The following is a 23,977-nucleotide window of genomic DNA, read 5'->3' on the forward strand; positions in this document are numbered from 1 at the left end:
TCCCATTTATTGTCTGACAGCTCTCCTGTCCCCATGTTGAGACAAAAAAAGTGCAGAGGCGTTGTGTGTGAGTGTGAGTGTGTGTGTGTAAACATGATGGTTATTGTAGTTCTAGACTAAATGTGAGCGTGCATTTACTCATCTCACTTGCACAAAAAAAGATTCAATATTCTTCAAAATGAATAAAATCAGTGAAATGCAGACTCAGAATACTATGCAAACCTTCAATAACTAAATGTTACATAAAACACATTTTTATGCATTTAATCTCACTTTATTGACCAATGTACTTGCTTCTGACCTTGGATGATTCAGTTAAACCATAAGCAAAAATGACTATAGATTTTTTAGTTTTTGTTGGTTAAGTAAGTGTCCTTCAGCATTTCATTGATGCTTATTATTTCACTTTTGGTGTAAAAAGGGTTCCCCCCCCCCCCCCCCCCCCCCCAAAAAAAACAAAACAAACAAGCCCAGCCCAAGTGGAAAAAAAGTAACGCAAAAGTAACACATTACTTTTCGAAAATCGCATATTTGGCATAGTTTGGTACGTATTTATTTTTATTATAATTAAAAATAAGCAGTGTTTTATAATGTTAATAAGAAATAACTTTTTTTGAAAAGGTAATGTTTTTCAAACCAACGTAAAAACAAATATCCCAGTTTAGAACGTTTTTGAACTAGATTTTAAATTCTCCTTTTTATCAAATATCATTTTTCCTTGCCCCTTATAATACGATAAATTGTGTGGGTGTTTCACTTTTTAACTTTTATGAATATGCACTCCCCAGTACAACACACAAATGAAATCCCGACAAGTCTCGCACATCACACGGACCTCTCGGTCTTCCGGTCTATTACGGATGTTGTGTTTTTTGGATACACCAGGAGGACCCCATAACAGACCACCACGAGGAACATAAGCAGATTAATTGAACACGAAAGATAATTTACACGACACTGCTATTCAAGTAATAACGCTATGAGACTAACGGGCATACTTATAACAGCAAAGGATAAATGACCGCGAGCGAGACATGGATTAAGCGCGCCGACCGCATCGGTGAGTGCATTAGCCCACTGTGGTTTCGCTCAGTGGCTTTTAATTTTTTTTATTTATTATTTATTAAGGAATACAAAAAAAAAAAAAAATGGTTGCCAGAACTGCTTTATCGAGCAGACCACAGACGGGGTTTTTACAGAGCATCCATATAAGTCGTGTTGCATGTAAGTTTATATAATTTCAATAAGGTTTAGTTTGCAAATTAGCACACAGCTAAGATTTTGGCGCGACCAGCAAACAAACTTAGTCAAACAAAGCTTACGAATTACTTTTTGAATACTGTTTGTGCATTAGTAGTATAACGTTACGCCTTTTGGGAATATTTTACGGTCGACTGCACAATAAGCTGATCACGTTGAATCCTAACTCCCGTGTTTGTTTTGCAAACAATTTAGTTCCGTTCAATAAAATTCTTTCTCCTCTTGTGTTTTTGAAATGAACATGAAAAAAACTATCAAAAATAATCACCTGTGGAGTCTCGTTTGTCAGGATGCATATTTATGGAGGACTGGTTTGAATTTCTGTCTCAGTGTTTGTTAATCTTTTACGCAAGTGAAATAAACCCTTTAACCAATACAAGTAACTTTAAGTGAATGATTTGCATCAACAAATATATATTTACAAGATCATAATTTTGTTTACCTAATTTGATGAATTCATTTATCAGTTTGCACACTGTAATGTTGCACCCCAAAAAAAATATTCCATTACTGAACACTAAAATTAAATAGAAATTTTAGTTAAATAGATGGAAACAAAGTTACAAAAATGTGTCTTACCATTACCTCCTTACTCTGTGCCATAGAGGTATGTCGACTATGTTGGGGCAGTTTCAGACTTGAAAATGTTGCCATACAAGACAGAGAAGATGCAGGCATGGAGATTAAAATGAAATCAATTAAAGGAGAGCATTATAACTTTATGGAGCAGTCAAGATGGTCATTTTCATTTGCCAAAATGTAATGTCTTGGTCAAGCAGTGTGTTCTATTTTCTGACACTTAAAAGGATCATGAAACCCTAAAACAGTAGCACTCATTATGTTTATTAAGGGAAAATGGGTTATTTGTTCATTTTTTTGAACTATTTCGTAAAAACTTCTGAAGCTTTTTTGAAACTTCTGTTTTAAAAAGCAAAGTTGAACCAACATCACAAATAGTGAAGTAGCCTATATGTGTTAATTTGGAGTGGTGATTGGCTGCCGTGGCTGGAGAGTACACGTCTACGTCATTGGTTTCTCTATATTATTCATGAGAATAAACTATTTTAATTTTTCAGATTACAGTGGCCACGCAAAATTGGTTCGCCACTGTTCGTTCACCTCTCTGCCTGTTCAACTTTGCGTTCAGATCACTGATCTATATGAATGTCTGGATTGCTCATTGCGTTCAGACAGTGAAGCCACCAGAAGTGTTCGAGCGGCCATTTTACGATTCCTTATTGCCAAAACAATGGCCTAAAATCACCCAATTTGCACCGTATAAGTCGCACAGGAATCGTTTTTAAAATATTTGTATGTACATTGATACTTGGAACATTATTGCTAATGTTTATGATCTTTTTAGGCAGGATAAGTAATATAAATCATAAAGATTGGTGTGTCTACTGCACGCTGCTGACTCCGGTAACTGAACTAAAACAAAATACTAATAGGTTTCTTTATGTATGTAATTATGCAGGAAATATTAAGCATTAACTTATCTGGGATTCAGACCAATTGATTCAAATATACATTAAATAATTACAATATACAATCCCCTATTACTAAATTGCACTATATTATATTAAAAAAAGTTTACCATGCATCATCATGCTTGGAGCAAAATAAATACTTGAAAATAGCTTCATGTCTTTAAATCCATACACAGTCAGCATAATTTCTCTGAATAAGTTGTGAAATGTGTATATATTATTTCCTGAAGTCTTTTTGTTGACCAACATCCACTTCAGACTCTTGGGTTTCCTGAAACACTGCGTAGCTTAATGAGAGTCTGCAAATTAGTGCCTGACGAAAAATCTTTAATATTTCCAACGTAATGTTGGAAAACACTTTTATCAGAATAATTTCTGTATATTTTTAGTTAAGGATGTTAAGTTAAGCAATTTTTCGTGGGTTTTTTCCCTTTGTGTTTTATGTACTGTCCACTAGGAGGTGCTCTGTTTTCCTTGATTGGTTTTCCCTGAAGAGATAACCTATACATTGTTGTTGAAAACAAAAGTAAAAGAGTGAGCAAGTTCTATGCATTTTGCTGTGAAATGACAGTTGCGTGTCTTTATTAAAATCAACACGTTAATGATTTATCTCTTATCCACCTGATTTGGAATGTTATTTTTTATTACTTGGCCCGCCTGAGCCGCGCGGATATAACCGCATCATTAATCCACACATTTTAAGCATTTGATTTAATGATGGTTGTTAGTAGTCTCTAAATGATAAGATTTTTGGGAGATTTATTAGGGTTATATTTGTTAAAATAAATCAACTGTTTTTTTTTTATACTCCTATTTTAAAATTAATTTGTCTGTATGATGAGTGTATTGTAGGTCTGTGTTTTATTGGTTGTTGTCTGTGTTGGTTGTATACTCCCACTTTTCCACAGCTTTACACGCTTATTTTTTGTCTTTTTACAAATCTAAGGTGTGAACAAGCAGTGCTAAACCATGGGTTTTCATGACAATATAATTATAATATATTATAATTAGAATTAAATAGAATTTATTTTTAAATATTAAAAATGTGTAAAATCCAAAAAATGTGTAAAGTCTGCAAATAATACTCATTTTGGTTGTAAACGTTTTTTAAATCTAAAAACATTCTCAGATCTTGACATTTATTATGATTAACCATGTTGCTTGTAAAAGAAAGTCACAACAGACACAAAACAAAAGAAAGAATATAAGTAAATGCCGCAGAAAATACAGTAGGGGGACGAAATGGAACGAAAATGAATAAAGAGTCTGCTATGTTTGTTGTTTAACACACATCATGTTTTGCCTTGTTTGTTTTCTGAAAAAAAAAAAAAAAGTGTATATATATATATATATATATATACTTTTTTTTTTTTTTTTTTTTTTGCTACAATTCTTCCAATTTAATTAGCTTTAAACTGATTCTAATTTCTAAATCTAAACTATTTCCCCCTTACAGGCATTTTATGAGAGTACTTTAAATCATATCAACCCTTTGTGTACCATGGACGACAAGTTACCACCATGGAATAAGCATGGAAGCCATAACAGCAGGGTTCCCTATAATATAGCAGGGGAACGTCAGGAGGTAGGTTACAATAACTATATATCTGTACATTATGATAAAGTAATGGCTGAGGGGAATTACGGAGAAAGAACAGAAGAGTTCTCCCACAGTACCTGGCTCCAAACACAGCCAAAGGTAAGTGATATATCAATTGTGAGGCTGAATAGCAACATTATTAGGTTGCATCGAGCTCCTCACTTCTAAACTTAAATATATTTTTTGCCCCTTTTTTTTCAGGATCATGACTTGATAGAAGACAGCTCTGCTGCTGGAGAACCCATTTCATCGCTGTCATCTTGTATGAGTGGTGCATTTAAGGCTTTGTTACCAGATTACCATGGAACTTCCTCAGAAATGACAACAAGCTCTGTTAAATATTCGTATTCTCCCAATAATAATTCTCTCGTTAAACCTGGTACTACAGTGGACGAAAAGATAGTAGTGGAGAGAAGGGAAAAAGGCGATTTTCTGAAAGACCCTCTGTGTGAAGCATCAACTAGTGTGACACACTTGCTTCCACCCAGATGTGCCCAATATGTGCCTCAAGAAAAGGTATGTGACCTCTACAGCGCACAACCAAAATAAATGTTATTTCTCCATTGTCACCTCCATTATTTTTTTCACAGGACCGAGAGGTGGCCCGAGGAAACTGTAATTGGACATCAGTGATCAAAGATGCTCTAGAGATGAGTAATGGAATGGAAATGGAACAGCCTTTATCCATGGATGTATGTGGCCCCTTAATGGACTTAAATCCTGTATATAAAGGACCTGAAACTGAGGCAAAATTTACATTAATGGACCACTATAAGATAGCAGGATCCAAACTAAATGAGAAGCAGGATGGTCAAGGAGTGAAAGGAGAACCGGATTCCTTTATTTCAATGTTGTCAGATGGCATCAGTAAAAAGAAAGATGTTCTGGAAATGGTAGGAGCTGATATCAAAAATCTTTTGAATGTAGATTTTATAAAACAGCATGCAAGCAATCAAAGAACAAATAATCAATTTATTGTCTCAATTTGCAGGGGGAAAATGATGAACCAAGCATATTAGTTGTTGGAACATCTCTAGGCAAAGAGGAACTTGGAATGACTGGAATCAGAGAAAATGAGCCAGGGTTTTTACCAGGATTTAATAGGAGTTCATACACTCCTTTTTCTTCATCAGAAGGTTTTATGAAAAGTGAAGAGCTCCTAAGTATTCCTTCGGTCAAGCAGTCTGATGAACACATCCTCCAGGGAACAACACAAGGACCCAAGTCGTGCAAAGATGTCAGTCCTAGAAAAACTGCGGGCACAAATATTTGCTTCAAACATGCAACAGTAAACAATAAAACTGTTCCTGAAGGTTCTTCTGTATATGGTCTTCATCATCTTGATCTTCAAAAGGACTGTCACCAAGCAGAGGTTACTGATGGAAACGCTTCAGTTAACTCCCATGATCATTCCTTACAGCATGATGTGCAAGACAAGAGGGTAAACACAAGCAATCTGCATGCCTCTGAGGCTACATTAATAGAGCAAAGTGCTGCATGTTTTCCTGACACTCAGTACTTTGGCAGTAAACTAAAAAAACAAGATCATGATCTTGTACTCTCTCCAGCCTCAGTGGGCAGTCAAAATACAGCTGTGGTCGAATGTGAAAACTCAAAACTGCAGATTCCAACAGAAGATGGGACCTCAGAGAGCAGCCTGTCTGTACCAGGACAAATTCAAACTGTTTTTCAAAAGACACCAGTTAACACAAAAAATGCTGAACTCGGTCTAAAGATGGAAACAGAATCTGCCCGTGAAATTCAAAACTTTTCTTCAGGATCAGAGATGGTACCAGATCAAACTGTTGTATCCAACAAAATTCACCTTGATTATAAATGTAAGGATTCTCAGATAGAACCAGAGGAAAGTGGCAAATTAAATCCAAGTACAGTTCTTCTGCCTTGTGATGAAAAGAAACAAAACTCTGAAAAAAATGAAAGGAAATTTCTCAACATTACTTCAGAAAGCAGTATTCCTCCACCTACTGAGAATGCTTATGCAGCTCCACCTTCTCCCACGTCAAGGATCGATTGCTCCTCTCAGCTTAACCAACAGAAAGCATTGCAAAAGCATAAGAAAGCAAGAAAAAGAAAAAAATCTGAACTTGAGGAATTAATTGGACCAATACACAAATCTAATAAAAGAGATGATTGTTCTGTGTATAGATCAGTAATTTCGGACAGTGCTGACAAACCAGACACAATTGAATGTGAAGACACTAATCAAAACTTTTCATTGACTAATCATGACAGTACTGCATTGAAAGAGGAGGACTTACTTGCAAATGGTTATGTAAACCCACCTTCATCTAGAAGAAAATCACAACTGCGGATGACACAACTTGAGCTAGTGGCGGATACAGCAGAGACCTCACAAAAACCAGATCATAACTGCTCTGAAACCTCTCAGGTAAAAGCACCGTCAACCGCTATGATCGACAGGAAGGCTGTTTCTAGAAGGAAACTGAAGAACAAAACAAGGTTGCGTTTAAAAGCAAAAAAATCTGCTAGATTTAGCAATCAGTGTCTGTCTCAAGGCACTGTCTTGTCCTCAGAAGAGGACTGTACATCACATTTTCAGGTCAGTGACGCCACCCTGGTAAAAGAAGTCAGTAACCCAGCAATAATCCAAGAGGCCACCTCTAGATTAGAGTCCAGTATTGCTGAGTGCAGTCCAGAAAAATCTACAAAAACGAAAACATTGCAAACAAAAAAATATGCTCTGCAAACACTACAAAGCAAAGGTGATCCACATGATGAACCCACAACATTTACAGAAGTCGAGGCAGGCTTAATGGACTTCAAGAAGCTTCAGAAGGTGAGAAGACCTGGTATAAAAGCTTCTAAAGGCAAAAATGATGAGCATGCAACTAGTCTGCTTAATAATCAGTATTTACTAGAGCCTTTGAGTCAAGCGGATTCAGTTTCAACCTCAGTGACTGAATCTTCAAACATTCTAAGCCCTGAGAAAAACCCAAAGAAATCAAAGCAAAAGAAAAGAGCAGATATCAACAAGGCAACACAATCCCAACAAGAGGATATTATTCCCTTACCATTATCAAAATCTAAGGAACACATGGCGATTTCCAATAAAAGGACTTTGAAAGTAAAAAGATCTATAAAGAAGGCTACTAGAACAGATGATTGTGACACTACTCTTTTGGACCTACAACCTTCTATAGCCACTCTGAAGCAAATAGATTCTGTTTCAACTGTGGGAACTGAAGTTGAGTCGCCAGTTGTTCTCAGCACGCAAAGGAAGTCACTGAAAAAGAAATGGTCAGATATTAAATGTAAAGCAGTACATATACCTACAGTTGACCAAACAACTGCTCAACAAAGTGTTTTGAATCCACTCTCAGAATCGGATGCCAGCATTGTGCAACCAACTATAAGAAGGTTCAGTCCAAGAAAAACATTTGACACAATTTTTTCTCATAACACAATCAGTGAGAGCTGTGAAAATGTTCATTTGAATCAGTCCATTTCTTCAGTTGATTCTATGTCTTCTACAGTAACTGACATTTCAGGTGTCAGCCAAAAGAAAACAGAAAAGACGTCAAGTAAAAGTATAAAGACAAAAATCACATTTATGGAGGAACAAACATCCAATACTAGCCAAAAGGAAGATGTGACTGTACTGCCTTCAGAAGATTTTGCATCTATTGTGGTTTCAAATCCAGAAAAGACTGTGAAAGTTAAAAGTCCCTCTAGAAACAAAGCAAATGACAACCACTTAAATGATAATTTGGTTGAAGACACATCTTTATTAGCATTTGTGACACAAGACAATTCTATTTCACCTTCAAAGATTGACTCTTCAAGCTGTTTTAGACAAACCAAAACACTGAAAAAGCCAAGAAAAAAGATTGTAACCAAAATTAAAAACGAGGCAGACGAAATACTCAATGTAAACCAGCATGAAGATTTTGTTGCAATAACCTCAAAATCTAGTGCAGACATAGGGGCCTCCAGTTCACAGATGATTTTAAAAGAAAAAAGGCTTGTGGAAAATGCAATTGCAGAGAAAGTGAAGGACAACCATGCAACTGCTCTTTTCGTCATGCAGACTTCTACAGCCACTGAATGTGTTTCAACTTCATTTGCTCACAGCACACCAAAAAAATCTAAGAACATGTCTGACATTAAAGGTGAAGCAGTACATACACCTGAAGTTGCCAAATCAATGCAACAAGAACTCCATCCATTTGATTCTGTGTCAGCTACAGAAATGGATAATTCAGATGGTGTACACCAAAAGAAGATAAAAGTGAAGACGAAAAGACAGAGTAAAAAGGTCACTAAAAGCAAAACACATGTTACCCAAGCAATCAGCAAAATTAGAGAACAGTCTTTTTCAGCAACTGTGCAGCAAGAATATTCAGTTTCTAACAGAAACACAAATTCAAAGTCAGAAGAATTGAAAAAGAAGACATCAACACTAAAAGTCAGAAATGTTCAACCAGAGGACCATGCTGAACATCATACAGTTTTGTCAGCACTTTTGCCTCCACCAATATCTCTGGGTAAGGTTACAACACAAGACCCTTGCATAAAAACAGACATTTTTAATGAATCAGCTGAAAGTCATGTTGGAAACCAGGTTTTCACTGAAGATGTTGCATGCTCTCAGAGCTCGCTGAAGAAGGTAAAGAAAACAAAAGTGAAACAATTGCTAGTGCAAAAAGAAGATAATGAACAAAGCAATATTCAAGAGCTGGCTCAAGAGGACGGAAAGTCTGACACGCCATCTGTTGTGCGGGAGGTAGCCTTTGAGAATTTTGAAACGTTAGAAGCAGACAGCTGTGACCAGCAGAAGAAGAAAGCCAAACAATCCAACCAAATTGCAGAAACGCATGACTTTGCTAATGTTTCTTTGTCTCAAGAGAAAAACACTGGATCAGATGAGGCAGGTGTCATGGTCACCTTTACACAGATCCAAGATTTCTGTAAACTGCATGATGGTCAGACTGTAGAACCACAGCCTGAAAAAGAAGAGGAAGAGAGTAGAATTAAAAATCTCAAAGCCACAAAACCCCCTAAAACAAAGAGTAGAAAAGCTAGGCGAAAGAAGAAGATAGCAGGCCTGTTAACTCAAACAGTTAAAGATGAGGAACATAAAGATATATCTTATGATAACAGAATTGGCTGTGATTTTCAAAACAACACACAAATTACAATTTCTGATAGCTCACAGAGGACAGCAGTTATTCCAGAAGAACCAGTAATGACATCAAGAAAATCAACCCGCATACAAAAAACAAACTTGGGTCCATTTGTTCAAAATGTGTCAACCCAGGGCTCTTTAGACATCGAGTGTCATACGATGCTTGGAGAGACTCTTTCTGGTTCCATGCAGCCTGCTGATTGTGAAGGCCAGCACACTGTTGAGCAGAAGTCTCCAAGACGTGGAAGACCACCCTCAATTAAAAGCAAGAAACAGAAGTTATCTATAGCACAGTTAGAAGATAACACCACTCCATCTGTCCATGTCTCAGATTTCGTTTTATGCCAGGACAACACAGAGACTCTTTCCAGTTCCATGCAAACTGATGATTGTGAAGGCCAGTCCACTGTTAAGCAAAAGTCACCAAGACGAGGAAGACCACCCTCAATAAAAAGCAAAAAACATAAGCTATCTATAGCACATTTAGAAGATGACACCTCTCCATCTGTCCAGATTTTAGATCTCTCTTCATATCAGGACAGCACAGAGACTCTTTCCAGTTCCATGCAGCCTGCTGATTGTGAAGGCCTGCACACTGCTAAGCAAAAGTCACCAAGACGAGGAAGACCACCCTCAATAAAAAGCAAAAAACAGAAGTTATCTATAGCACATTTAGAAGATAACACCACTCCATCTGTCCAAATCTCAGATCTCCCTTCATGTCCGGCCAGCACAGAGACTCTTTCCAGTACCATGCAACCTGATGATTGTGAAGGCCAGTACACTGTTAAGCAAAAGTCACCAAGACGAGGAAGACCACCCTCAATAAAAAGCAAGAAACAGAAGTTATCTATAGCACAGTTAGAAGATAACACCACTCCATCGGTCCAAATCTCAGATCTCCCTTCATGTCCGGCCAGCACAGAGACTCTTTCCAGTACCATGCAACCTTATGATTGTGAAGGCCAGCAAACTGTTAAGCAAAAGTCACCAAGACGAGGAAGACCACCCTCAATAAAAAGGAAGAAACAGAAGTTGTCTATAGCATATTTAGAGGATAACACCTCTCCATCTGTCCAGATCTTAGACCCTTCTTCATGTCAGGACACCACAGAGACTCTTTCCAGTTCCATGCAACCTGATGATTGTGAAGGCCAGTACACTGTTAAGCAAAAGTCACCAAGACGAGGAAGACCATCCTCAATTAAAAACAAGAGACAGAAGTTATCTATAGCACATTTAGAAGATAACACCTCTCCATCTGTCCAGATCTCGGAGCTCTCTTCATGTCAGAACAGCACAGAAAATAATGTTGAAGCAGCAGCAAGTCCAGTGAAGCAAAAAGTCCAACCCCTTAAAAAGAGGAAGGTAGTTAAAGTGGATAATGTAACTGTTACCCAACAATTGGGGACTGATCCCTCAGAATCCCTTCAGAGTGTTACTGATAACTTGTCACACAACATCCCTGCACCTAAGCATAAAAAAGGGAAGAACTTTAAAAGACTTAAGTTGTCAAGCTTGAGAGTATCCAGCAGAACATCTGAACCTTCAGTCAACGGTTTTCAAAAAGCAGATATACATTCCATCCCTCAAGACTCCACAAACGATTTCAATGAGGAAGGGAAAACATCTTTGCCTATGCCTAGGACAGCAAAGAAATGGAATCTCTGTGAAAAAACTGCTATACGAGATGGAGATGTCCTGGCAGATATAAAGATTGAGAATAAGGCAACAGTTAAAGTAGTGAAAGGAGCAAAACGTGGTCGGAAGAGACGGAAAATTAAAGAACCACCCCCTGATCTTGTAACTGATCATGAAGAGCTTCAAAGATTAACAACAAAAAACAAAAATGACAAAAGACAAGATTGTTCTGAACCAGCCAAAAGTTTACTGACAACGTTTAGGATAACTAATGAATATGCCACTAAGGACCAGAATAATACAGTCACATCGGAGAACAATGATAAGGAGAAAACTTCCACTCAAATGTCCACTTCTTCCACTCACCTATCCTTCAATTTAATGAAAGAAGTCAAGAAGTACAAAGAACATGATGCTGAACCAAATGGAAACCATTCATTTGTGGTTATTGATAATACAGGACTCTCTGGGGGAGTCTCTAGTGGAATTTGCAACTTAATTTCTAGCAATGTGGTCAAAGAGGAGTCAGAACACATTTTTCTGGATACAAAAATTAAACCCAACATTGAGCTGAAATGTACTCAGGAAACAGATGGACAAAGTGTGGAAATGTCCGGGAAAAAAATGCTTAACTTGTCTGAAATAGAAAACACATTTCAAACATCTACAGAACATAAAGTGGATGGCTTCACACAGGATAGTGAGGAATGTGTTGTAATGCCAAACAAGGTGTCTAATAAGAAAACAGTGAGATCCAAGCCTAAAGAAATAATGAAGAAACCTCTCACATGCAAATACTGTGGTGTTTCCTTTCGCCACATTACAGCATACGCCATTCATCAACGCATTCATACAGGTGACAAACCCTACAAATGTAAGATCTGTGGAAAAACCTTTGCTCAACTGTCTAAACTCAAGTCTCACCGTAATGTACATAAACAGGATACCTCTTTTCCTTGTCCTTGCTGTAGCCAAAAATTCTTGCAGAAAGAACATTTGCTATGTCATTTTAAAGTCCACCTGCATGAATCAAAAACAAACACTGAACCACAGAAGGGCATTAAGAACAAGAAAAATACTTTATCAGATGTGTGTTCAGAGACCTCAAACAATTACAGGTGCCTTATTTGCAAGAAAAACTTTGTAAGTCACGTCAAATTGCAGAATCACGTGCAATCACATGAAGTGGAGAAGCCCTTGACTTGTAAGGACTGTGGGAAGAAGTTCTGGAACCTGCCAAGCCTCACAGCTCATGAAAAAAGCCACTGGCCTGTGAAACCATATGCATGTTCAATTTGTGGAAAAGGCTTTAACCAGCTGAAGGCCCTAAAAAAGCATTCTCAAGACCATGCCGGCGAGACCCCTTTCTCCTGCTTTCACTGCGGTCATGCATTCAGTGCCCTGTCTGCACTTAGGATGCACCAGGCATCCAAAACTTGCATTGCAAGGAGGAATGATGGGACAAGTGGTAACATTGAGGGCTTTATTGTAAGTCAAGGAGTTGATGGTCAAGTGAACACACCAGTATTCTTCAAGTGCCAAATATGCAAACAGCTTTTCAGGAAATGGTGCCAATACACTCTTCATCTTCAAACGCATACCAGCTCTCCCCCATACATTTGTTTTTCTTGTGGACAGTGTTATGAGAAGGATTCAGATATGAATGTTCATTGTGAGGTTTGTTGCCAGTCAAGTGGGGAGGAGCAGATTTGTGGTGCATCACTCTCTGAAATCTTGCAAAGTGTTACCCAAACCTACCCTTTAAAGTGTACCTCATCTCAGACTCTACCAAGTACAGGATTTCAGCTGAATTCCCAAATGCCGACCAGCTCAGAACAACTCCCACAACTGCCTCAATTGATAGATGTGGAACCTACACAAACAAAAGAGAGAGGTCTTTCTGAAATTCCTAAAATGTATTCTACCCAGTCACCCATCAAGCTCCCAATTGCCCAATCTCCCTCTCATTCTGATGTTAGATGTACTTCCACAAGTAGCTCTATAGAATGCATTGAAACCACTCAGAGTCTTTGGAAATTCAAGTGTTCACGTTGTGGTCAGCGATTCGAGCAGAACAGGACTTTGAGTGCTCATATGCAAATGCATGCTCCTGGTTTCAGATATACCTGTGCACATTGTGGACAGTTCTTTGAAAGGTGGAGTAAACTATGGCTACATCAGCGACATCATCGCCTAAAAAGCCGTTGCTACTCTTGTAATCAGTGCAATCTGCAGTTTCGCTTCTTTAGCTCCTTTAAAGAACATATGATTGACCATGCTGGGCAGACAGCGTATGCTTGTTCACTCCGTCCCAGTACCTTCATTCAGGAGCCAAGCTTAAATGCTCACCAATGTGAGTCTCATAAACAACTTTGTAAAAGTCTCAAATGTGATGTCTGTTCTAAGACTTTCAGTAGTTTAACAAACTTAATCAAGCACAGTCTTCTACACAATGGTTCTACCTCTCATATTTGTCTCCCTTGCAATCTCTCATTCACAAATACAAGAGTCTTAAAGGAACACTTGAAAACGCACACCACATACCATGGTCCGGCCCTCCCTGATATTCCTTCAAAGCCCCTTGATTTTCCTCACAAATGTAAGAGATGTAAAGCTAGCTTTTCAACGGGGGATTTGCTCTACGCTCATCAGATACGGCATTCCAGAGATGCAAAGAGTCATGTCCATCCAGAAATGGTACCTACCTCAAAATTGTCAGATTCTTGTTGTACTGAGACACCATCTACCCTATCCTCCACTCGAAGGAATCATATATCAAACCTCAAACTTGATGGCATACCCAATGATGAAAGCCTGTATGTTTATTCCCACCCTGACAGACTCTACGTGCCCTTTAGTCGCAGAGTACAGATTCCAGTCATTAATTTGGACCCTGATGAACATGAGGAGGTCTCAAACTCTCAGAATACCAGTCCTGAACTTCCAAACAGTGAAATCACTGCTCAGTCTGACAGCACACATCTACCTCAGGCCACAGCAGGTCAGGAAACCACCAACCTAAATTCAAGTGAAAGCGCAAAAGAGATGGCAAATGGTGAACATAATTACACCTCCACGCATCAAAGAACTAGATTTGTGGAGACAAGTGTTGATATGGAGGTAGAAGCGACTGCTCAAGAAGAAGAGTCAGAGGAGAGATTTGAATGTGCAGACTGCACTGAAAAACTTAGCAGTGTGCCGAGCCTTTATGAACATTACATACTTCATGCAATGGGAGATGCATATGTACAAGTACACTGATCTTTGATAATGTTGGAAGGTAGATGGTTTCCCAAGTGTTGACACTATTATCTTATTTACACTTTGTTTTTGCATGTTTGAAGGAAGTATTGGCTAAATGTTTCTTGTATTTTAGTTGATCTTGAGTTTAGTTGATTACCATACCTCTTTCCTCTAACATGCTCTTTGAGCCCTCAGGTTCTTTTAGTTTAAACTGTTGTTACCCACTAGCCGTGTGCTACATGGGTCATGTCACTATGCCTTATCTCAAATCATCTCTGTACTGCACATTTATCGTCTTGATTTCTTAATTTGTGCCTTCAGTGAGAGGTTTGGTTCTGTAAAGGATCTGTAAATAGCTATACTTCATAACTATACAACCTGCTAGTCACCCCAGTCAAAAATGTTTTCAATTGAAATCTTTGAAATTTTGGAATATTGAGAGGTGGTTATTAAATATAGGTTAACCTAGAGCAATCATATATGAAAATCTGTATGGGACAAATATAATGTATATTGTAAATAATGTGTAGAACATTTGAATATTTCTATATGCTTGTCATTGTAGTCAGGTTTCTTTTAATAAAACATACTACTTATCATGTGTAATATTTTCATTATATTGTCAAAACAAGTTACTGACAAGCCAAGGTAAAATGTTTTTTTTAGCAAAATAAGGACCTGTAAGGCTTCTGGTCAGATGTCATTTTAATGGCAATAGAAAAAAGAAAACCATTCAGATTACATGTCTTGCATGGGATTATCAAATATTTAATCAATTGTGCACAGAGCAAAAAGGGAAAAAAGCAAGCCATGTGTGAATTTTTGAGGTACCACACAACATTGCAGTAATTTGGTTATGAATGTCTGATTGCAACATTATGCTCATTATGCATCTAAAACTGCTTTTATAAAGACTTCTGCTGGCCACTTGAATTTAACTCATTTCTGCATTTTACATGTCAAATGGCTTGTACAGCAATAAATCAGTCAAGAACACTTGAATTTATTTCTTCTTCTCATCATCTTTTTTCCCCTCTTGTTTGTTACCACTCTGAGAGGCCAGGGAGCCCATAGCATTACGGATGGCCTCATTGTTGGGGTCAACACCAGGTAGATTCTCCAGGACACTTTGGAGGAATTCTGGGTCCTGCATTACATCATAATCATCCTCTTCCTGTAGAATCAGTTAAAAAGTGAAAGTCACCAGGGATTCCTGCTCAATTTGAAACTATAAAATTTAAAATGAAGTTTTTTTTTAGAATACTGAAACTGATGAGCCCAGCAGACAATATTTTTAATTACCTTAGATTCCGCGGTGTCCATTGGAGCTCCCGTATCCATTGATTCTCCAAATTCTGACATAAGAGGGATAGATAATGAGCAATATTACATTCTATGTCAAGCACACAAAGTATGTTCTAAGATTAACAAGGTACAAGAGGGCAACACAAACCTCCACCAGCCAGGGACATCTGCATGGCATAGGCTATCTGCTCCTCCTCTGTCATGCTGCTGAAGTCTGGCAGTGCTGCCACAGCACTCTCGGGCTGAGAGACGGACATCTTCAGAAGAGCTTCCTCTGATTCTGAGGGAGAGAACAAACAGCATTGTCTGAAACGGGAATCGACTTTAAGGTAAAAGGAATAGGCCACAAAAATGAGTCAATAACTGATTCAGCTTTTTAGAAAAAGGTTATTCAGTACTGAATTAATGATATGAAAGGCAGAAATCATCTGGTAATATATGTACTATGATGAAATATTTGTAATTTAAATGATGCAAAGAAAATATAAATTAAAAAAATATAAGCTAAAATGTTTTTTTTTGTACCATATGCGGTAACACTTTATATAAAACTTTAATTAATAAATCATAAACAAACATATAATGCTTAACAGATCATTAGTTAATAAATATTCACAGCTAGAAATATAATATAATGTGCTTGTTACTGAAGAACTAAATATTGCATGTTGATTGATTAACAAATTATTTAATGTAAATTAAAATGCTTACAAATGTCATTAAACTTTCAATTTATATGATCATGCACTTCTTGAAAATCTACAAATGTCATTAAACATTAGTTCATTTATTACTTTATGCACTTTATTTTTACATTTACAAATGCAAAAAGTCGTTTGGTAGCTATGAATGATCCGGATGTTTAACAGAAAATTAAACAATATAAGAATGTCTGGTCCCACTTTATATTAGGTTTCTTTAACTACTATGTACTTGTGTAAAAAAAGTAAAAAAAATTATATTACATTGGTTTGATAAACGAACAAATATTTTCTTGAAAATTAGATTTTTCTCCTGTTGATGTATGATTCGAGGAATATCCTGTTGAGGCATAAAAATGTGTTTTGCACCCAAATTACAAAAAGTATGTGGTGCTAATATGTCTTTAGCAAGCAATTAGCTAAACTTAACCCTTTACACAAACTTTGTTACAGCAGCTTAAAGTCCAATGTCCATAAAGGTACTAAATGATTCATAGTAAACATATATAAACATTTACAAATTATGAGTAGCTTCAACTTTAGATTGGGTACTGCAAAAACATGAACAAATAATTCATAAATGATTTGTAAAGATGTGTAAATAGGGTGAATTCAGGTTATTTGGAGCACTTTTCCATTGAGATAACTGTCCATTAATTTACTAAATGGTTAGTAAATGTGTATAAACATTTATAAATAATGAATGGTTTCAACTTTAGATTGAGTACTGCAAAAACATGAACAAATAATTAATAAATGATTTGTAAAAACAAAACAAAAGACAACAACAAACAAAGACCAAATGTATGACCTTTACAGACTGTGGTTGAGTTCAAATTTGACTTAAAATTACTATTTTTCCACAACATTTGTAAATGTCAAACAATATGTAAATTGAAGTGTAATGAGATTTGTTAGCATTTTATTTACATTAAATATTGATCTGATAATCATTACGTAATATTTAATAAGTTCATTAGTAAACATCAACCAGCACATTATCTCAAATGTGAATATATATTACCAATGATCTGTTAAGCATTATATAATGTTTGTTAATGATTTATTAATAAAAAATGATATAAAGTGTTACCCTTCCAATTATTTGCCCAGAACCACTGTGCCCACCACCATCCTTCAGTATTTCAAACATCCACACGTGTGTTTACCGTCAGCGGTTGCGGTGGGAACGCCAGCTTCAGCTGCTGATTGGGCGGCCGCCCTACGAGCCTCCTCTTCCTGCCTCTGCCTTTGTTCTTCCATAGATACACGCAGCGCCTGTTTATCAAAAGCAACTCCAATAAACATCTCCCCTTTTAATGTCATCAGAACAGATCTCAAGTGAGATTGCCCTAAACAACATTCTAAAATTGTTGCTAATTGCTTTAATAATTTGAATCAATGTGGGAGAATTGATCATTCAATAATGCTGCTGAAGTTGTAAGGCATGCACAAACAAACAGAGCAATGCTAAAGTACCACAGAGCTTTAATGTTCACCCATTTTGAGGGTGAGAGAATGCAGAAAGAGAATTCTGGGTCGAGACAGAAAATTCAGGACGAACTAGGCTGAAAATATTTTTGTATAATTGTATTAATTTTAGACTTTTTAATTAGTTTTTACCTGAACAACAAACTTAAAGTTTATGTAATAATCCAGAAATAGAATCATAGAATTAGGTTTCTACTCCAGTTTGTTGGTGAAATATAAACATTTAAACAATGGCTGTAATAAATAAGTTGTTTTCAAGATTTATTCAAACATACATTAAATAATGAATACATCACTGACAGGTTAAGTAAAAATATAATGAATATGTAATGCAGTGCATATATTTAGTAAAATGCTGCTCTCTAGAGTAATTTCTTTCTAGCTAACTAATGAGATATAGAGATTGAATGGCTTTCCTGAGGTAAATGTAATGTTATGGGACATCATGTTTACAAGCTGTTTTATTAAATCTTTCCAGTAAGTCATTTAATTTCTTTTTTTTATGAAAAATGTTGTGATAAAATCAACTAAATTTGAAAATTGAAAGAAATCAACACTAGCAAGAAATAGACGCTGGAGAGTCAAAATGCGCCATTGGAGAGGCGCTAATCAGACATAACTGTTTCTGTCATTGATTTCAGCCCTTTAAAACCATTTTGTCCGCCAAAATTTCAGAATAAATGTTTTACTTATAGACGTCTCTGCATTTTAAACCGATGTAAAAGTAGTGTCACCTTTAAAAAAAATGACATTTCACTTTTACGTTTATGGATTCATTCTTCAGTGCAATTATCCCAGAGATGAATTTGTACATTACCAGGGCCAGCTCTGGGTCCGCACTGGGGTCCACTCCAAACTCAAAATCACTTGCACCCAGGCCCATCATGGTACCACCCTCACCAGCCAGGATGGGAGAAGAGAGCAGGGCATCAGCCAGGCTGGGACCAGGGGGAACCGTGACCAGATGAGAACCTGTGCCCTCCTTTCCATTCAGAGTGTTCACAAACGCAGTCAGTTTCTCTGTGTTCACCTCCTGAACAAGTTGATTAAAAGAGACAAAGCGAAACATTTAAGTAAGAAAAACCTGAAAGATTTTTAAGTGATTCACAGGTAAGAAAGTTTTGAGCAGTCACCTCTTCTCCGAAATTGATCAGATCTACATTGACTTTTTCTTTTTTCAACCGTTTGGCCAACTTCACCAGCTGGAAAAGATTTGATTAAAAAAAATGATTAGAACTTGAACTACCTAAAATAAAGACGGATAATAAATGAATAATAAATAATAATAAAATGAATAAAAAAATAAACACATACATCTTTTTCGTTGTCCTCCACTGGGCTGCCCACAAAAGCGACAATCCTCATCTTGTGGTTCTTGCCTTGTCTATGCTTTAGTGCCAACTACATGCAGACAAACACAAAAGTAAATGTTAGAGGATTAAAATACTACTTTCACTTTTCAAAGAAAAATTACCAAAACCTGTACGAGTTTCTTTCTTCTGCGGAACACAAAAGGAACATTTCTGAAGAATTTACAGGAAGTTTTTTCCAAGCAATTACAAAGAATGGAGATTAAGGGTTCAACATACATTAGGGCTGAGTATTGACACAAATTTCACAATTCGATTCGATTTCGATTCACAAGCTTGCAATTCGATTCGATTCGATTCGGATTCGATTCGATTCAGTATGGATTATTTTGGATATCAGGCTTCATTAGCCTACTATAATATTGAAGGTAAAAATGAACTGATTTGTATACAAACACTTAAATTACACTTTTATTTATTTTATAATAATAAAGTTATATGAAATATAAACATTTAAATGCTGGCTGTCATAAAAACTTGCCAGATTTATTCAAACATGCATTACATATTGAAGAACATTAAAAACTATAATGGATATGTAATATGGTGCATATATTTAGCAAAATGCTCCTCTCTAGAATTTTTCAAGCTGACTAACGAGTTTATGGTCACTGGATATGGTTTTTCTGAGGTAAATGTGACGTTACATAACGTTGTTTACAAGCTGTTTTACTGACGTCTTTCCACGGTTGAAACACTGATTCCATGTGACGTGTACTCTCTTTTAACACACTTTCAGATGCTCATTCATGTTTATTTCACGCTGTAACTGGTATTATTAAGGCGGAAGAGAAGATCATGTGCGTTCTGCGCTGCTGCTTCTCTTGAGCTGAGCTGCGCCAGAGCGAAAACAGTATTTATGTTTTTGAATTTCGTAAGAAAATGGACGTAATTTGAAATCTGACACTTTGTTTCATATCAATAGTAACAAAGCACAAAGATTATTTGCGATTTATTGGATGGGATGATAGATAAACAAATTTCTGAACAGAAGTAATCACTCAATATGATGCTTGTGTGTCATGGCTGTATGGCTTATGAGTCATACAGGTTTGGAAAAAAATTCATTTTTTGGGTCAACTACCCCTTTAAGCATCAATGAATGTACTTACGTGTGCCACTCGTATGCCGGTGCAGAAGCAGATTTTTCCCACTGGCTGAACCGCATGGAGCTTTGAGAGTATGCGGCCGCAGTCTGGTGTTAAAGTGGTGAGGACCTCACAATTACTGCAACCAAACCATGTGTTATTACATGCAAACATCACCACTGCATGAAATAAAATACAACACAGACAAACTTACTTGGCCATTGTGATTAGGCCCACGTTGTTCTCTGGGTTGCTACGGGTCTTTGAGTGACAGACAATGTTGACCGCATCCTGCTGTGCCTGTAACCTGGTGGGCAGGAAGTCTCCATTCCTCATGTATTCACTGTTGTCCACACTGTAAAGACAAATGAAGGCAATCAGCATGTTTCCTATTTAAAACAATCATTGAATTTATGGAAGTGTAATAGTATAAACTGGGTGATCAGAGGCATCCTTGTATCCTTAAAGTCAGCATTAAAGGCAAGTTATGAAAGTGTTTTCTTCCCTATTGTGCTGTATATCAGAATGAAACAGCTTCTTGAATGAGTAGAAATGTAGGGCTGGACTTGATTTTGTCCATAGGGAATTGATTGGATAGTTGTGGTTTGCTATTGCTGTGATCTCATGTGAATGTCAGAGAAGAGATGCCAATGCAAGAGGGATGGGATTAAAGATTACGAGGGCACATGAATTTAATAAAAATAAGCATGTGCACAAACAAATGATTTATTATAAATGGCAATATTTCATAAACAATAAGAACTTTCAAATTTGATTTCATGGTGACTTTGAATGCCAGCGAAGACTACGCCAATTAGATGAGCCTCTATGGCCAGCTATGAATGTGCCATTCCAGGACCTGCTAGGACAAGTAGTTTCATGATGATTACAGTAATTTCATAATTGATTAACTTCACATTATTAAAGTTATTTAATTGAACTGAATCAACGCTGAACTGCCTTCAGTATAGTATAAAGCGCTATATAAATAAAGGTGACTTGACTGGCTGACATTTGCAAGGAATGAAGAATGAAACACTAGCACATAGTTATCCTATTTTCATTTGCATAACAGCCAGAGTGAGTGAACTAGATCCTAGCAGTAGACAACTGCTTTAGCTATATGACTGTGTATCAAAAACAAGCAAGCTGCCTATCTAGACAGCATTAGAGGGCGTTGGACCAACAACACATTCAGTGTCACTTCATGACAGTTCTAGAAGACTGAATAAGATGCTATCAGACCGAGTTAACAAACAAGTGGTCGTTGTTTATGGGTCATGAATGTGTTTGTGTGTTAGTGATCTGTTTCTTTATGATAGATCTACCTGCTGAATAATGACTCAGGAGAATGTCATTCTAACCAGAAAGCGACTATTGAATTATGTAACTTGTTCCCAACTATGAGCTCAAAAGTGTGACAGAACGAAAAAAGTACGTATTTACAATACGTCGGAGGAGTATTAACTATGCAAAAGGCGTATTTATATCTAAAACAACGCGTTTGTTTATTTCTTACCAGACCATAGTGCTTTCGAGCCCCATCTTGGAAATCCTCTAGTCCGTTTCCCAAAGTGACGGCATCGCTGATTGGTTTACAGATGTAGGACACTGACGATATTTGTAACCGCAAAGCTGATTGGTCGACAGCTCCGTCGCTGCTTCTCTTCCCGGTCGCGGGGTAGAAATATATTTGTAAATGCGTAGCGCCCACATGTGGTCGGAGGTCACGTGTCTGAGATCAGGGTCGTTCACTTCAAAAATGTAAATATCCTCACCTTGTTGTTCCAAACGGTCTAACAGCCTCAGTCACTATTCACTTTCATTGCATCTTTTTCACAAACAATAAATATTAATGTCGACCGAGAAAGTCATTTTGCCTAATTATCTTTTGTTTTCACAGGAATAAGTCATACAGTTTTGGAACAACGTGAAATTTAAGTGCAAATGTAAACCCTAAAACACATACAATGCCTTAAACAGGCTTGAATAGATCATCTGATAGTAAAACATAACACAGGAAATTGATTATTGAAATTTTTTCAGTGTTGTTTATTTCAGTAATTTACATACAGCATGAAATGTTACAATATTTTCCACTCCAAAAGTCTCAATATCTTCTGACAGAGAGCTGTAATACAAGAATGTCATTGTAAGAGAGAAATATTTTAAATAATTTTTTTAAGCTACTACTTAAGACAATTCTCAGTTTGAGGCAATAAGCATTTTCAGAGCAAACAGCAATTGCACAAGAATCCCAGATCGTGAGTGTACAGTAAAAAAAACGCATTCACCAACCCAAACAAATTTACACAGCCACCAGGTGTCAGAACTTGCATACCGTGTCACATAAAAACCTGCAATAGACAATTTGGAACTTGAGATAAAGAAATAAATTACAAACAAACATACAAATAAATATGACTTTGTACAGGAATGTTTTTTTTTTTTTTTGTTCATAAAAATTGTCACAGAAAAAGTTCCAGCAATGTTCTCTTACTCAACTACGTATCCATATTTCATAATATTTGCATCTTCATCAATGTCTCTGCATTCAGGCTGACTGATTAGCATGCACATTCAAAAATGATTAAAGAAAAAAAAGTTTTGTTCAGGATTTAGTTTAGTTTGACTTAAATTCTCTTAACAAAACCGGAGAAGTTCCTAAGCTACACAGTCTATGTAACCTAAATTTCATTAAAGGATAACAGCACAGATGCTATATATTGTTTTACAGTAGCTGTTCTGCCAGGTCTGTCTTATTGTGCCCTAAAAAACGGCCATTTTAAAATCAATGCTAAAAAAAAATAAAAAAAAACATTAGTCCTGCAAGCCGAAATACTGAATTAGGTCTTTTATACATGGTTTAATATTTCTGCCAATGTTACATAAGTGATCTGTTGCCTTGTTTGCTTTTGCCTTCTTTTTTTTTTTGCAAACAATGTAAAGTTTAAGTAAATCAATCTCCAAACTAACTCCAAATATTTTTTTAATTAATTATGTTAATAGGTCAGTCACACATGACAGACTGATATTTGAGAGAGAGAGATACTGTGTTTTTGTCTAGGTGACCCATGCAATCCGGCACAATCCACTTGCAGGCATCATGCACAGTGAAAGGCTTCCTGTTCATTACAAGGCAAAATAACTCTTGTGATTAAGGCACATAAATATTCAAAAAACATCACAGTACTGCATTTGAATCAATTTCTAAAACCAAATCGAACCTATTTTACATATTCAAAGTTTTGAAAAAAAGTGTCTTGTTACATGATTGTTCCGGCAACCTGATCTGGATTGACTCATCCAACACGTTTTTGTGTTTTTTTTTTTTTGGGGGGGGGGGGGGGGGGGGGGGGGTAATCATGACATATTCCTAAAATGTCTTTAAAACTCACAACCAGCCAAATGTCCTTTCTTCCCTTAGCAAAGTAAATAACGACTCCAGCAGATGCTCTCCTTGGCAAACTAAGAGGAAAAAAAGACGCATGGTCAAATGAAGTCACAGAGGTCCTCAAAAGTCCAGTTTGTTCTCCAAGAGCCAGTCACATGATGCAAAATTCTCATCACTGTTCTTCTGCTGTGAACATTATCAGGTCCTGGGAGTTCTTGTAAAAATGA

General features: G+C 36.8%; 2 protein-coding genes across 3 annotated transcripts; one reads left to right on the top strand and one right to left on the bottom strand.

Moving 5' to 3' along the window:
* Positions 1–794: 794 nt before the first annotated feature.
* On the top strand, positions 795–14,997 carry LOC311093851 (uncharacterized protein). 2 transcript variants are annotated; one of them, XM_084131457.1, is made up of 5 exons: positions 795–1,060; positions 4,207–4,335; positions 4,552–4,866; positions 4,941–5,243; positions 5,342–14,997. In XM_084131457.1, exons 2-5 carry the CDS (start codon positions 4,252–4,254, stop codon positions 14,417–14,419), a joined length of 9,780 nt encoding a protein of 3,259 aa, XP_083987583.1. In that variant the 5' UTR covers positions 795–1,060; positions 4,207–4,251; the 3' UTR covers positions 14,420–14,997. The 2 variants fall into 2 exon arrangements, with proteins under 2 accessions (XP_083987583.1, XP_083987582.1); XM_084131456.1 differs by having other exon boundaries at positions 854–1,060; positions 4,207–4,449.
* Positions 14,998–15,088: 91 nt separating this feature from the next.
* On the bottom strand, positions 15,089–21,979 carry psmd4a (proteasome 26S subunit ubiquitin receptor, non-ATPase 4a). Its single transcript, XM_084131458.1, has 10 exons — positions 21,876–21,979; positions 20,571–20,711; positions 20,381–20,495; positions 19,213–19,299; positions 19,032–19,100; positions 18,716–18,931; positions 17,577–17,685; positions 15,855–15,986; positions 15,704–15,756; positions 15,089–15,575 (listed from the first exon to the last, which is right to left on the bottom strand). The coding sequence occupies exons 1-10, from the start codon at positions 21,899–21,901 to the stop codon at positions 15,405–15,407; spliced, it is 1,119 nt and encodes a 372-aa protein (XP_083987584.1). The 5' UTR covers positions 21,902–21,979; the 3' UTR covers positions 15,089–15,404.
* Positions 21,980–23,977: the final 1,998 nt, after the last annotated feature.

This window comes from Abramis brama (assembly GCF_963993115.1).
Source record: "Abramis brama genome assembly, chromosome: 12".
Lineage (NCBI taxonomy): Eukaryota > Metazoa > Chordata > Actinopteri > Cypriniformes > Leuciscidae > Abramis > Abramis brama.

What these genes read in the sequence shown, in the direction of transcription:
- LOC311093851 (XM_084131456.1), top strand. Translation starts at nt 4,252, where the DNA reads ATGGACGACAAGTTACCACCATGGAATAAGCATGGAAGCCATAACAGC. An exon ending in AATATGTGCCTCAAGAAAAG is followed by an intron (nt 4,867 to 4,940) that starts GTATGTGACCTC and finishes TTTTTTTCACAG; the next exon opens with GACCGAGAGGTGGCCCGAGG. An exon ending in AGAAAGATGTTCTGGAAATG is followed by an intron (nt 5,244 to 5,341) that starts GTAGGAGCTGAT and finishes CTCAATTTGCAG; the next exon opens with GGGGAAAATGATGAACCAAG.
- psmd4a (XM_084131458.1), bottom strand. Translation starts at nt 21,901, where the DNA reads ATGGGGCTCGAAAGCACTATGGTCTG. An exon ending in CCGGCATACGAGTGGCACAC is followed by an intron (nt 19,300 to 20,380) that starts GTAAGTACATTC and finishes GTCTGCATGTAG; the next exon opens with TTGGCACTAAAGCATAGACA. An exon ending in CGGACCCAGAGCTGGCCCTG is followed by an intron (nt 17,686 to 18,715) that starts GTAATGTACAAA and finishes TTTGATAAACAG; the next exon opens with GCGCTGCGTGTATCTATGGA.